Source organism: Rattus norvegicus, chromosome 6 (genome assembly GCF_021556685.1).
Source record: "Rattus norvegicus strain SHRSP/BbbUtx chromosome 6, alternate assembly SHRSP_T2T, whole genome shotgun sequence".
Taxonomy (NCBI): Eukaryota; Metazoa; Chordata; class Mammalia; order Rodentia; family Muridae; genus Rattus; species Rattus norvegicus.
Genome location: NC_141539.1, coordinates 31,341,091 through 31,356,340, shown reverse-complemented (window position 1 = coordinate 31,356,340; position 15,250 = coordinate 31,341,091). Strand labels below are relative to the sequence as shown.

At 46.7% G+C, this 15,250-nt stretch overlaps 1 protein-coding gene across 1 annotated transcript in view; it reads right to left on the bottom strand.

The window, feature by feature from the left end:
• The window catches only part of Ift172 (intraflagellar transport 172), a 38,903-nt gene that overhangs the window by 13,222 nt on the left and 10,431 nt on the right, over positions 1 to 15,250 (bottom strand). Inside the window, exons 12-24 of the mRNA NM_001434132.1 lie at positions 15,057 to 15,110; positions 14,758 to 14,861; positions 14,507 to 14,592; positions 11,105 to 11,217; positions 10,252 to 10,419; positions 5,730 to 5,866; positions 5,388 to 5,495; positions 2,185 to 2,269; positions 1,838 to 1,930; positions 1,102 to 1,179; positions 668 to 916; positions 409 to 487; positions 124 to 244 (exon numbers count right to left, since the gene is read on the bottom strand). Coding sequence (NP_001421061.1) covers positions 124 to 244; positions 409 to 487; positions 668 to 916; positions 1,102 to 1,179; positions 1,838 to 1,930; positions 2,185 to 2,269; positions 5,388 to 5,495; positions 5,730 to 5,866; positions 10,252 to 10,419; positions 11,105 to 11,217; positions 14,507 to 14,592; positions 14,758 to 14,861; positions 15,057 to 15,110 — 1,475 coding nt within the window. The remainder of the gene's footprint in view (positions 1 to 123; positions 245 to 408; positions 488 to 667; positions 917 to 1,101; positions 1,180 to 1,837; positions 1,931 to 2,184; positions 2,270 to 5,387; positions 5,496 to 5,729; positions 5,867 to 10,251; positions 10,420 to 11,104; positions 11,218 to 14,506; positions 14,593 to 14,757; positions 14,862 to 15,056; positions 15,111 to 15,250) is intronic.

Genomic DNA, 15,250 nt, shown 5'->3' with positions numbered 1-15,250 from the left:
CAGACCCCCCCCCAAAGCACATTCTTGCCCACATTCTGAGATTCCTTCCAGGCTGTAGTATCTTCCTTTGCTCAGAATCTCACTTCATGCCCAAATCCCCATTCTATCCCTGTGCCACCATACCTGGCTTCAATATAGTGATTGATGGCCGCGTCCAGCTGCTTTTGCTGTACCAAGTGGTCCCCCCAGGCCTCCTCCAGCCTCACCACCTCCACTGGGAAGGCCAGTCGAGCCAGCTCAACAGCTACCAGGGAGAGAAGAGGCACTTGGCTCAGGAAAACAGGGCAAGGGTGAAGCGTGGTCAATGGGTGAGGAGTAGAGGGGAAGCAGGAGGTCCCCAGGGAGATGCTAGGGCTCTGGACGGGTCACAGTGCACAGGGTCAAGGGATGCTCACGAGTGGCTAGTACCTTTCATGAATGCGTTGCCTTTACAGTAGCACTCAAGGGCCCGCTGTGGATTTCGAATCTTCTCAAAGAGATCACCTGCCTGTCAATACACATATGGCCACAGTAAATGAAACCCTCAGAACACAAACAATCAAGAATGAGTTCCCCAAGGAAGGAATACATGCAGTCAGTCAGTTATGTGTCCCTCCCCAAGCTTCCTTTGGGTGGGAGAGGGGTTCAGGTCCTGGAGATAAGGGCCAGGAAAAGGCAGTCAGCATACCCTTTCATAGAGCTCTCCCTTGATGAGGGCTGTGGTGATATGTTCTACCAGCTCCGTGTTGGCCAGCAGCTCCTCTCGCGTCAGCACCAGCCGTGCGGCTTTGGCAGGGAGCCCAGCTTTGAGGTAGAGGCTGATGGCTGCCAGCCCATCCCCTTGACTCTCCTGCAGTTCACCTGCTCGTTCCTCTTGCTGTGTGTCCATTAACCACTGATAGTAATCTCTGCGTAGCTTCTCCAGGGCTGGGTGTCCCTGGACATGCACAGAGGGAACTAGGAATCCCATCCTGCCTCACTCCCTACTTTCCATCTCTTGTTCCTCTGTGAGAGTGTGTTTCCTCCCATGGCATGGTATGGTAATTCTGCATCCTATCAGACTGCCCTGGAGTCAGTGAGGCCTAACTCTGAACAACTGTGAAGAGAGGACAGAAATAATACCTTGGCCTCAGCCACAGCAATGCATTCATCCCAGCGGTGCAGCTCCTGGTACATGTCCATGGCTTCTTCAACAGCATTCTAGGGTACCACACGGAAGAAAGGATATCAGGAAGGCAGAGGGGCAAATACTCGTGAGTCCTGCTCAGCCTGGCTAAGGTGTGTGTGTGTGTGTGTGTGTGTGTGTGTGTGTGTGTGTGTGTGTGTGTGTGTGAACTCAAGCTTGCACTGAGATTTAACTGACTGCCTTGCCCATGGTAAGCCCATGCTCAACCACTGAGCTACGCTCCTGGCTCCAGTGACGGATTTACTATAAACTACAGGAAGCTTAAAGGCTGCTCAGACTGTAGAAGTTTGGGGCTCCACAAAAACTTGGATCTACCCTATACACAAGAATTACAAAGACAGGTTCTGGAGTAGAGAGAAGCTAAGACATCATTCTGAAAAGAAGAAGAAATCAAAGTCCAAAGGAGGATGCTTGCCTAGATAAAGACTAACACAGAGGAGGAACCTAAGGAAGGCACAGAATAAACTAAGCTAAATGTTCTCCCCAAACTCTGGGAAGACTCACTGACTAGCAGTCTTTCATTCTTTTTTTTTTTTTTTTCTTTTTTTTTCTTTTCATTTTTTCGGAGCTGGGGACCAAACCCAGGGCCTACCACTGAGCTAAATCCCCAACCCCGCAGTCTTTCATTCTTTTTCCCGCCCAGGAGCCCCTCTTCCGCCTTTCTCCCATTACCTGTTCCAAGAAGATCATTTCGGCCAGTTTGTAGTTCTTCTCCAGCATGGCGAGGCGAGCTCGAACCTGATAGAAGTCCGTTCCTTCTCCACCCTGCAGGGAAAGGAGGTTTGGTCACTCAGCACGGGCAGACACAGGAAGGCCAGGGGACATGGAGGCCAAGAGACTTGGCTCTTTAAGGGACTTAGCAGCCTGAGGTTTCAACAATTCCAAAGTGGTCCAACTTTAGACATGAGGGTAGACAGGGGAGAAGAAGGTAGGGAGGCTACCAACCTAGGGATCATGGAACTAAAACTACCAGAAGTTAGAGCATGGGAGACTGAAGGAGTGAAGAGGAGGATTCTTACATATTCCCTGGACACCTGATCCGCTATCTCATTGGTCTCATGCAGGAACCGAGCTTTGGCCACGTGACCCAAAGCAGAGAAGCACCTACAGCAGAGGGGCAATAATACAACCGTCACCTCATCACAGAACTGTTATTACGTCATGGGTCCCACAAACATGTACCAAGCATCTCGTGTGTCCCCGTCCACTCTGCACTGATATGATCATAGAGAGCCCTGAGAGGACAAGGAGGAGGAAAGCCTTGTTTTCGAGATTTTCCACTCCAGTGGAGACAGATAACTGTAAATGGACCAAGATAAGGAGAGAATGAAAGTGAAACAAGCCACGGTGACACTGTCCCCAGTGGCTGAGGAGGCCACTGACATTGGTTGGCACCTGGCAACAAAGAGCAGCTCTTCCCTGGCCACGCAAACATGCACTCACTGCTACAAAGTGCGACTCTGTTAGGGGGTAACCAGGACCTTTCAGGCCTGCTCTACAACAGGGAATCCACATCTGGGGCTGTGAACCTGGCCAAGGGTCTGCATCAGGGAAGTCACGGGACCTGGTGGGGAGGCCACTGCTGCTATTTTTGCTAAATGGACATGATTTATCAGCTGACCACCTAGTAATTGTTGCTTTGCCCACCAAGTAGTGCTGCAGTCAGCATTAGTCAGGAAGCTGCTTCGTGCAGTGGGCAGACATAACTGCAGAGCCAGAACTGGTTAGAGAACTGAGGGTAAGTGACTGCTGGGCGCCTGGCCATAAGTGGGACACATGTGCACCCCACTAAGGTCCAGGGAACATCTCCGAAGAGGGACTGAAAAGAATGTATGTTGTGGAATGCTGTCTTCCTGAATGGCTGTGGCATGTGGAGACCATCAATATTCCCATTATGGAGACAGAGACACTCACAAGGCCCCACCCCTCCCTCAGATCCATGGCAGTTAATGGTTGGTGCTGGGGTGGGAGAGGAGACACTTCCCTCAGTGGTAGTCACTGGTAAGGGACCTGTGCTCCTGTAAGCAGCTCTAGAGAGACTCCTGAATCATTAAAAAGAGAGATTAAGGTAGGAGGGAAACTGGTGGGGAAGAAGCGGGCCAGAGAGAGTGAGAGGGAGAGACAAGATTGGGAGATGGGGTGAATACAAAAAAGCACATTACAGTGCTATGAGGAAACCCATTAGTATGTATGGTTAAAATATGTGAGTAGAAACATTTTTAAGATAGTCTTGGCAAGATGGGACAGAGGGAATGGCCATGCAACACTTCCAGCAAGGACGAGTAGGGCAAGCTCAGAATCAAAGAATACAGTGTGGCTAGAGACTAATGGGCAAGTAGATAACAGGAATAAGAAAGAAGCAGAGGCGGATACTTGCAGGCCCACAGGCCATGACAAGCAGTCCAGATTTTTAATTGAATATAACAGTAAACTATTGGAAAATTCTGGGCAAAAACGTTATATAATGGGCTTTGTTGTTGTTGTTTTAGAAACAGGGTCTTACATAACCTAGGCTGGTCTTGAACTCATATAGTCAAAGATGACTTTGAACTGCTGATCCTCCTGCCTCCACGTTCCAAGTGCTGAAATTATAAGCATGTGTTATAATGGTTGGTATATGTGGTGCTGGAGGCAAACCCAGGGCTTCATGCATGCTAGGCCAGTACTCTACTGACTGCGTTACATCTCTAGCCTTCTAATTGGTGGTTTTTTGTTTTTTGTTTTTTTTTCTTTTTTTCTTTTTTTCGGAGCTGGGGACCGAACCCAGGGCCTTGCGCTTGCTAGGCAAGTGCTCTACCGCTGAGCTAAATCCCCAACCCCCTAATTGGTGGTTTTAAGAAAGTTTTTGCCAGGTGTTGTGGCATAAACAGGGTGTGATGGTACAAGCCTGTAATCTTAGTACCAAGAGGTAGGGGCAGAAGGATCAGAATTCTATGGTTACATGGCTACATATGAAATTTAGGCCAGCCTGGACTATGAAAACAAAATCAATAGCTTAGTAGTTAAGCACCTGCAGCTTTTGTGTAGGACTAGGGTTTGGTTCCCAGCACCCACAAGGTGGTTCACAGCTATCTGTAAATTCAATTCTGCCTTCTGGCCTCCGTGTGTACCAGACACATGAAATACATATGCAAGAACACCAGACATACACATAAAAATAAACACACCTTAAAAAGTAAAAAGTAAACAGGTAAGATGGAGTCCTTAGGACTTGCTGATAGTCTGTGTGTGTCTGAGGGGGAGAGGGGGGAACTTATAGCCCACAAGCCTTTTGGACTAATTCTCTTATTGTTCTTCATCACCATCACCACAGCCACACTTCTTTATATGCTACGTGGTAATGACATCATCACTGCTGGGAAGTGGAGCCAAGGTCTGAAGGACTCTGAAGTCACAAACCTGTCTATTACCTGTGTACCATGACCAGGACAGACATGGAAGGCATGATAGAAACTCTTGGGCAGGCTGGAGAGTTGGCTTAGTGGTTAGGAGTATATACTGCTCTTACAGATGACCTGAGTTCAATTCCAAATACCTACATCAGGAGGCTCACAACTGCCTGTTAACTTCTGTACTTCAGGCCTCAGCAGGAACCAGCACTCAGGTGGAGAGACCTACACACAGACCCTCATGTACACAGACCCTCACACATACACACTGCGGTGGTTTGGATAGGAATGCCTCCCACAGACTCAGATGCTTGAAGACTTAGTCCCCAGTTGGTGGAACTGTTTGGGAAGGATTAAGAGGTGTGGCCTTGTTGGAGGAGCTGTGTCACTGGGGTGGGGCTTTGAGGCTTCAAAGCTTTCTGCCAACTTCAGTGCTCTCTGCTTGCTGGTTACAAGATGTGAGCTCTCAGCTGTCTAGGCCACCATGATTTCACTCTACCATCATGAAGTCTAACACCCTGGAACTATAAACCTATTTTATTCTTTCTTTTATAAGCTTTCTTTTATAACGCTTTCTTCTGACCCTGGTGGGCACCTGCTGTCATGTGCATAGACCCGTGCACTGACATTCTTATACACGAAATGTAAAACTATTTTTTAAGAGGTGTAGTCTTCAAATCTAGGGTGGGCGGGTGTTTGTAAATGCACCAGGGAGGGCTCACAGTGTTGCAGTGGGGGTGGTGGGGCAGTGCCTGCACCTGGGACAGGAGCAGCCCACAGATGAGCGCTCAGAGGCCTCCTAGCTCGGCACCTCAGATCCACACTGCTCTTACCTCTCAGCAGTGTGAAGCTGCCTTGCTTCCAGGGCCAGTTTGCTCAAGGTTTTCCACATTGCCTCTGTTTCTGGGGTCATCTCCAGGGTCTCCAAGAAGGCTGTTGCCCTGGAGAGGAAGAAGAGCAAAGTGCAAGAGTGAGGCGGGATCTGGAGAGGGATGGGAACACTGGTGCTGGGCAGGAAGAGGGGAGGAACAAAGGCCCCGAGTATTTGCCCTTTTTGTCTAGGTTCTTCCTAGGAGCACAGGACCTTGTTCGCTATGGCAGTTTAAGGGGTCCCTGCAGGTGTCCCCTAGACCCACACTTGCTCACCACCACACTGGCTGTCAGCAGCTTCTCACCGGGTGTAGTTGCCGTCATCGATGGCTGTTCCAAACTCAATCAGGCCCTCATCCAGGGTGTAGGCCACAGTAGTCACACCTTCTGTCACCATGACCTCCGTCTTCCCACCACCTCTCTCCAGACCGACAACATCACCCTGAAACAGTCCACCCACCACCCAACTCCAGGTTAGTGCTTCCATGCCCTCAGCTGCTGAGCAGGCCCTCCCTCACTTAACCCAGAGTCCACACAGAGGGAATGACAGTGGCCTTGCTTCTTATCACTGTACTTCTCTCAGGCTGATAAAAATGCCTGAGCTAGGGGTTGGGGATTTAGCTCAGTGGTAGAGCGCTTGCCTAGGAAGCGCAAGGTCCTGGGTTCGGTCCCCAGCTCCGAAAAAAAGAACCAAAAAAAAAAAAAAATTAAAAAAAAAAATGCCTGAGCTGTGGTAGTATCCCTGGGTTAAAGTTAATGGACATCAGCTCCAGTGCCTGGAGGGACATTAACGGAGTGGAATCCAGTTCTTCAGCAGTGTTACATAACTAAGACGTGTGTGTGTGTGTGTGTGTGTGTGTGTGTGTGTGTGTGTGTGTGTACTCATGTCACTGTGTAGACTGCATGTGTCCATGTGAGAAGGCCAGAAGACAAGCTTGAGTGTCATTCCTCAGGCTTCCCACCTTTTCTTTCCTGAGCCAGGGTCTCTCTCTGGCCTTGGCATTTCCCAAGTAAGCTGGGCTGAGCCCCAGGAACCTGCCTAGCTCTGCCTCTCCAGGGCTAGGGTTGTAAGTGTGAACAATGCCTCACCTTTTTCGGTGTATGCTCTGGACTCACACTCAGGTCCCTCTACTTGCAAAACAAGCAATTTCCGAATGAGTTATCTTCAACTCCCGGACTAAGTATTCCTTTTAAAATATATTCTTTTTCTTACGTTTATTTGTTTAGTGCATGTGCGTCTGTGCACGTGGGCCTTGGAGACTGCACCTAGGCTGTCAGACTTGGCAGCAAGCACCGGCATCCACTGAGCCATCTCACTGGCACCAGACTATTCGTGAGGGTCCTCCTTTTAAATTACAACTTGAACCCGAACTCAGAACATACCTTTTCTTTTCATGGATACTAAGTTCATGGGAAGACATCACTAAAAATGTCTATGCTACCCGTCCCTCTTCAAAAATAAAAATAAAAAGGAGGAGACAGACGAGAAAAAGCCAAGAAGCACGGAAGACGGAAAGTGATCGAGCAGGAGAGGCAGAGCTGCCCCGAAGGCAACCACAGGATCAGGAAGGTGAGCCTGGAGCCCTTTAGCAGGATGGAGAGGCTGAGGCACAGACCGACTGCTACAGAAGCAAGCAAACCATCTACGGTAGAAAACAAGTCCACCTTAGGCTCCAAAACCAGATCTGAAGTTGCAGTGAGAGTAACAGGAGTGGGAGCGTGCATGCTCACCACACACAGCGACACACACACTCTACAACCAGTATGAAGGGATAAAGTGTAACTATAGGCAACTTTAGAGCTTTAAGAATTTTAGGTATTAAGAATAGCAGTTATGGGGTTTGGAGAGGTGGCTCAGTGGTTAAGAGCACTGACTGCTTTTCCAGAGGTCCTGAGTTCAATTCCCAGCAACCACATGTTAGCTCACAATCATCTGAAATGGGATCCAATTCTTCTGGTGTGCGTGAAGACAGAGCATCCATCATATATATAAAATACATGCATAAATAAATCTTTTTTAAAAAGAATAAGCCATGTGTTGCTCTAAGACCACATAAGATGTGTTTAGAGATACAGGGATGACATGGAAAATTAAGTAAGGAAAAGTTATGGAGTGGTCGGGATTCTGGAAAAAGAGAGTCAAATGGAATTTTATCTGTGATGTTGAGCATGGGCACGTTCCCAGCCCAGATTTAACTTCTGAAGTAAAACCTTACTGGCGACTTGGGCAGCAGGCAAGCGTGAAGACTGAACGGTTGGACCGAAGGATGGAGCTAAAGATATCTCCAGAATGTTCACAGGCAAGAAGAAACACAGAGAGGTTGAAAAGGCAAACAAGACACAAGGAGGAGTGCAGCCTACGCCTGGTTAGAATCCTGGAGAGGAAGGCTGACAAGTTCCCAAGACCAGAGAGGCATCTGTGTTCACAACTACAGGAAACACAACAGGTGCTGGATGGAATGACATTTAATGTATATATAAAGGCTAGAGGCACAGCTCAGTACGAGAGAGTTTATGTCCAATGCATAGGGTCAGTGGCTAGCCATTCACTAGATAACCCCCAACCTCTAACCTGGTAAGTGGCCTGTGCCTACAGTGCCCAGCTCTCAGGGCTAGGGCAGGGATTGCCTGGGCCCAGGAATTTGAGGCCAGTCTGTCCTAGATAGCAAGAAGTCATGACAAAGAAAAATAAATACCATGTAGAAAAATTATAGTATAGTGTCAAAACAACTAAGAAAAGTAGTTTTTTTTTTCTTTTTTTTTTTTTCGGAGCTGGGGACTAGCAAGCGCTCTACCACTGAGCTAAATCCCCAACCCGAAAAGTAGTTTTAAAAGCAAAGAGGGCTTGAGTAGAAGGCTCGGAGTGTGCACCATGATGGCAGAGGATGTGAGTTTGGTCTCCAGAGACTAAGTTGGGTAGCTCAGGGCAGCCTGTAATTCCAGCTTAGGGGATCTGATGCCCTCTTCTGGCCTCAGCAAGTACCTGCCCTCATTTGTGTGCATGTGCACAAACACGCACACATGCACGCACACATGCACGCACACACGCACTCGCACGCGAACGCATACACAATTAGAAATGAAAAAAAAATCTTCAAAGCCACCAAAGAGAAAAGAGCTGCTAATAAATTTCTCAGAACATGCAAGTGAATTATTGGGATAGCATGCTACAAAACACTATGAAAAGTTAGCTGTTGGTTTACACTTAGGTACTGAGTCTAAAAGTGTTTTTAGAACAAAAGCTAAACAAAAACTTGTTCAGATCGTCAAAAATGGAGAGGTTATAATTTTCCAGTAATGAGATTCTCACCTAAGGGATTTCTAAGTGATTCTCTAAGAAGAAAAACCATTCCTGAGGGAAGACCAACATTGCAGGAAGAAAGGTAGGAAACAAATTTGCTGGTGGTGAATCCAAGTTCTGTCTATAAAAACTACTGATGCGGTGAGCCGTGTGTGGTGGCCATGCTTGTGATACCAGCACTTGGGGAGGGAGAGGCAGGAGGCCAGCCGGAGGAAGTCCCAGTCCTAGGCCACTGGGTGGAAGGATGGGGAGAAAGCAAGAAAATATGAATGATGCTTATTTTGGGAGTTTAAAAAAAAAAAGCTTATGAGCCAGGCATGGTGGCTGTAATTCCAGCATGGAGGCCCTGAGGAGTAAAGGCAGGAGTGTAGAAAGTTTAAGACTAGCATGGGCTTGCAGCCAGACTGAAAGCCCAAAGTTGAAGCTGGAGAGATAGCTCAGTGGTTAGCTCTGACCCTTACGTGGGAGCTCATAACCTCTGTAACAGTAGTTCCAGGAGACCCAACACCTTTTTCTGGTTTCCACAGATGCCAGGCATGCATGTGGTACACAGACATACATGTAGGTAAAACAAACATTACACATAAAGAATACATAAATCTTTTCTTAAAAAAAAAATAAACTGAAGGCTTACTTCTGGAAACCCACTGCATATAGTTTAAGGCACAGTGGAAAGCACTTGTGCACCGTACCTACAGCCCTGTGATTGATACCAGCATGGCAGCAGTAGCTACAGCAGCAACAGTGAAGTAGAATTAAGAGCTGAAGATATGGCTCATCAGGCAAAGGCACGGAATGGCCTGTATTCAACGCCAGTACCACATGGTGGAAGGAGAGGGCTGACTCCCATCATCTGTCCTCTGACCTCCAAATGCATGCCATGGTGTCTATGAATGTGTGTATGTACGCATATACACAATATAAATATAACTTAAAAATTTAAGCATTAGAATTAAAATACTGGACTATAAATGAAAAAGGGAGGTAATCAAAATTAAAGACTTCTAAGGTCCTCGTAGGAGAGAGAAGGTTACAGGTCGGCTAACTTGAGCCTTTAAACACTCCTTAAGCTTTCGAGGACATCTCTAACAGGAGGGTGTGTGTGTGTGTGTGTGTGTGTGTGTGTGTGTGTGTGTGTGTGTGTGTGTGATGTTGGGATGGAAAAGTGGAGTGTTTTGTGTGTCATTTGAGGAGGGAGGAATTTTCAATGGCCCATAACAGTGAACAGGTACAAGGGTGACCATGGGACCATCCCTCCCACTGGGTCTAACTTCTAGACTAGATAGAACCGCACACAGTGACGTCATACAGTCTCAGGTCCCTGCGAGCTCATCTCTAGGAATCTACCACAAGGAGGATGATGGAGGCCAAGCCACTAGCAGGGAGGGGGTGCAGGCTGCGCTTGCCAGTTTCATCAGAGACTGTGGGTGGTACACGGAGAAAACCAAGCAGCCTGCACAGTCTTCTCCTCGGGGTTCTAATGAACTACACTGACACATGTCTGGGGTCTCCTGGTATCCACATACCCTGATAGAGGACATGGTGACTCTCTCAGGTGCCTCGATATTGTACCAGACACATAAGCTGTTCCGGTTCTGAGCCACCAGCACATCACTCCCGGGAACCCACTGCACGTAGGAGCAGAAGTTCAGGATCATTGTCTTAGAGCAGCTTTCAATATCGTACAGATGCAACTGGAGGAGGAGGGAGACAGCACAGTTAGTGTGGGGTGCCGTGACATCATCTGATTTTGCCCATTTCCGCAGTGGTAAAATGAGTGTCCAGGCCCTGGAGTTTACTCTAAGTTGGTATATCCTAACTCTGGTCAAGAATGAGATGAGCAAATGAGCTAAGACCTACAGCCAAGGTGTGGTTAGGTGAAGGTCAGACTTTCAGAGTAAGCCTGGACCAGACTAAAGAGGCTACCATACAAAACTGAATGAGCGGACAATTCACAGTGGTTCGTTCACTGAAATGGACAACCACAAGAGAGGCTAACCCTTTGGTGATGCCATATCGAGAAAAGGGTTAGGAGGGACTACACACCCAGCCTCCATGCCTTGAGCTAAGTGTGGCAAAGTCAGCCAGACCTGGGGAGGGAGACATAGCTTCATGAGAACACAGACTTGTGAACAGTAAGAGAGAAACCAACTCTTAAACGCCCTTCCTGACTTTGTCCCCATCATAAGACCATCTCCTTCAGGGTACGTAGGACAGGTAGTGACAGAATACAGACTGTCCTTTGTTCCTTCTGCTATGTTAATGGCTTACAGAACCAAGAACTTAGTTCTGCATTGCCCACCATAGTCCCTGGTAATAGCTTATCTCACACCCTCAGGACCAACCTATGCCTAAGCCCGAACGAATAACCCTTCTCACACGAAGTTTCCGGTCTCTGAAGAGAAGCTTGTGCCCAGTTTCGTTAAGTTCCAGCCAATCCACACGGCTTTCGTGACTGATAGTACCAATGTTGTAGCCACCGATCAGATCCACTGCAAAGAAGACAGGATAAGAAGGGTGATTGCAGCCATGTCTAAGGCTGCAGTTTGTCTGAAGAACTCTGGTCTTATAATCATGCTGGGCTTTAAGAACACTTTATCAGTCCAGGGCTATCAGTGGGGTCTGCAAAAACTAATACAGAACAAATTTTCTAGAATGCTTCAAAAACTGGGTATTGCCACGTGTTATTCCATGTCTGGTCCCAGAACTTAGGAGGTGAAGGCTGGAAAATCAGTTCAAAGCCAGTCACAGCGCAAGTTTGAGTCCAACCCAGGCTAGATGCAGCCATAGCCACAGACACAGACAAGAAAGTTAAGGGACTTGTCTAGAATTACAGATGGTTTTACTTGACTTTAGAGCTAACAAAAGGTCTTATAGAGAAATGGTGGTACATGGCTATCGGGAGTTTGAGGCTAGCCCCTTCTTTGTATAGGCCAGCTCCAGCTACCAAGTCTGACCCTGTTTGGAAACAACAGGTTGAAAATGGGTGAGTGTTACTGAGTTCAGAGATAACTGATGACTGAAGTGGCCTTGGGGACATCACACTCCAAGGAACCACCTAAGCTCACGGTGCTCAAGGAGAGACAGCACGGAAGAGTGCAGGAGCACGGGGACAGGGCAGAAGAAGGAGCCTCTGCGTCAGCCAGGCTCAGTGAGCTCAGTGGCTCACACACAGAGATTATGAGGAGGCATCGTGACTCCTATCTGTAATCCCAGTACTCAAGGGTCTGAGGCAGGAGGATCAGGAAATCAAAGCAAATCTGAGCTACATGAGACACTATCTTAAAACGCCAAACTATAAAACAAAACAGTAACCAAAACAAAGCCAAACCCAGCCATGTTAGAGCAGCAAGGGCCCCGTGAACCCTGAAACTACATGCAAAATTTTATGTATATGTACCTTTTCTGGGAAAATGTCAATGATTTTCATTATATTTAAAGGGACTAGTGACTTAGACAACTGTCAAACTCTTTTTATTTATATATATTTACACATATATATTACATATGTAAATGTGTGTATGTGTGTAAATTATATATATTGTGTGAATTATATACATTATGTAAATATATATGTAGAAAATCATATTATATTATATATTACATGTATTAAAATTCTACAAGTGTGTGTGTGTAGAAAATCAACCCTTTGGAGTGAATGGATTTGTCTGCAATCTCATAGTTTGTCATTGCCACTAGAGTCTGAGGCCTCTTGGCCTACATATCATTTTCACTGCAGATACCTGCATTTCTGAACTCAGATGTGAAATGTAATATTCATGAAATAGGAATCTATCTTAAGAGGAGGCCCATATGTGTGTGAAAGCTTCATTTGTGACAGGAATGGCATAACAAGTCAGTGGGTAAATGGTTAAACAGATGGGAGAAATAAACACCCTACCCACATCAAATACAAAAATAAAGTCCAGGTGGAAAGCAGAAGTTAAGAATGTAACAGTATAGGAGGGCATAGGGGAAAAGTCCTTAAACAAGACCTCAAAATCAGCAGCACTGTTACTGCCATACGGGCAGTGCTGGTGCCTGAACCCAGGGCCTGCCGTCCTCTACCACCAAGCTACATCCCAACCTCAATTGATTTTTAATTAAAGGTTTTTCCAGCCAGGTCAACAGAGTGAGTTCTAGGACAGCCAAAGTTACAGAGAAACCCTGTCTCAAAAAACAAGAACAACATTTAATTACCATTATTTACTTATTTTTAATTTGCAAGGAACACATGGGAAATCAGGAGACAGCTTGCAGGAGTCAGTTCTCTCCCTCTCAAGGCCTCAGGCGTGATGACGAGCACCTGGAGATGTGCGTCAACTCGATGGCCCCCACATTAATTTTTAAAGGTGCTGATGCAAGGCTGGGATTTGATCCCTTAGACCCACATGGAGGAAGGAAAGAACCCGCTGCCTCAGGTTACCCTTTGACCTCCACTGGAATGCCATGCGTACACGCTTTCCCCAAGTCCAATGTGCAAATAAGTTTAACACCATGTTTAAATGTCTGAATACTAAAGACACTAAAGAGAAAGTCAAGCCAAAGATTGAGGAAAAAAAATCTGCAATGTAAGTAACCATCAGAGGCTACACGTGCACACACCGACGTATGTACACGTATATATGTAAAGACTTTCGCTTCTCTAACAGAGATGACTGACTTTCACAATGTGCAGGGAATGAGAACTGCAATTCACAGAAGACATCTGAGTAACGACAATATGAAATGCAGGAGCATCTTGCACACCCCAGGCAATCGAGACTCGTGAGAGTGTGAGAGGGACAGAGGGAAGCTGGTCAACCTCCATGGAGAGCAGCCCAGAAACACTTAGAGAGGTTGGAAATGCAGCTCTTCTACGATCCAGCAGTTCCACTCTAAGCACAGACTCAGAGAGTGGCATTACCTCCAGGGGCACCAGACTTGCACGTGGTTCACACACTCTCATGTGCGCAGGCAAAACAGCCATACATATAAAGTAAAAACGAATCTTCTAAAACGTAACACTTTAATGCCATGAGTAAGATATGAAGCAAAAGACTCATTGTAAATACGACAAAATGTTATGATTCGGCAGAACTAGACGTGGGTAAGCACGTTTTAATAATATGTCATGACTATCAACAGCCGGAATTTGCTAAACGATTTTATGTCAGGCTAGGATCTAAGTGCTTCCGTCCGAGGTAGGTACTGACTTTGTTCCCACTGTGTGAGAAAGACTAAGGAACTTGGTAAACTCACACTGCAGCAAGTGCAGGCAGGGTGGCTGGCTGACCAGAGTCCTGCTCTTACAGCCATGCTGTGTGTGTAGTCTATGTCTGTACTTTCTGGAGGGTACTGTGCTACTCCTGGTGTCTGCAACATCTGGTGGCAAAAATGATTAAGATTTATAAATGGAATACTTGTGGAATGCAAATTAAGTTTCTATTGTCACTAGTTACTAATAAGGGATTAAAAATGATGGCCCTTCTAGTTCTAAAAAGTCTATGATTTGATGATATCTAAGCAGGAAAATTCCTGCAGTTGCTGATAGTTCGCTACTGTTCACAGCTTGCTGGACCAGAGAACATGAGATTGTGAATATGGACAGGCCTGTATATCTGTATCCACAGCTAGGTACTTACACAGAGGCATGCCCACATGGACTTAACCATTGTGTATGACCACTGTAAAAACGCATTTACCTGATGCCTTTCTTAGCTTATTCACTGACACAATCCTGTGATACACAAGGCAGCACAGGTATCTGGTTTTGGTATTACAGTTACATGCACATCTTACCTATAGCAATCGTCTTAATATCAACAAGATAAGCCAATTTCTTATTGTCTTCCATTCCTCGCTGGCACCTCTCATTGATACGGACGCTGAAACAAGAAGGACATGGTGAGGTATAGGCTGGGGTCTGAGTGAGGGTTCTGGGACCATATGGATGAAGTTTCAGACTGATCTGGGGGCAGTCTAAACACAGTTTAGAAGTTCACAAGGAATTCTTCTGGCTTTCAAGGGTTCAGAGAGCCTTGTAAGGTTACCTGATGAGGTGAGGGTTCATGAATTCAGTGCGCACAGAACCCAAGGAGTCGTTACTCCCATATTCCACCAGGGTCAGCTCTCCAGCATTGAAGATCATGCAGACCTGGGAAGAAAGGGAGGGAGGCATGGAAAAAAGCAGTGGAGGGGGTAGTGTAGCTTAGGGTGACTTCTTTCCTTATGCTTTCCTGTGTGATCCCGCCCTCTACCTGCTGCCTTCCACCCTGCCCACTCAGCCTCTGACTAGGACTGGAATGGGGTTTACGGAAATGCTGGCCTGGTGGGGCTGAGTTCTACTTACATTCTCATTTTCAAAGAAATATTTCTCATTGCCACCCGATCCCTGCCAGGGTATCTGCAAAGTGAGGAGAAGACACCAGAGACAATGTTGACACCACCCAAGACAAGGCCGGAAGGAAGGATGCCATTGGGGAGGAAGTGAGACCTCGTTCAGGCTGGCTTCATACACTCCAAACATGCCCTGTATCAGATCCT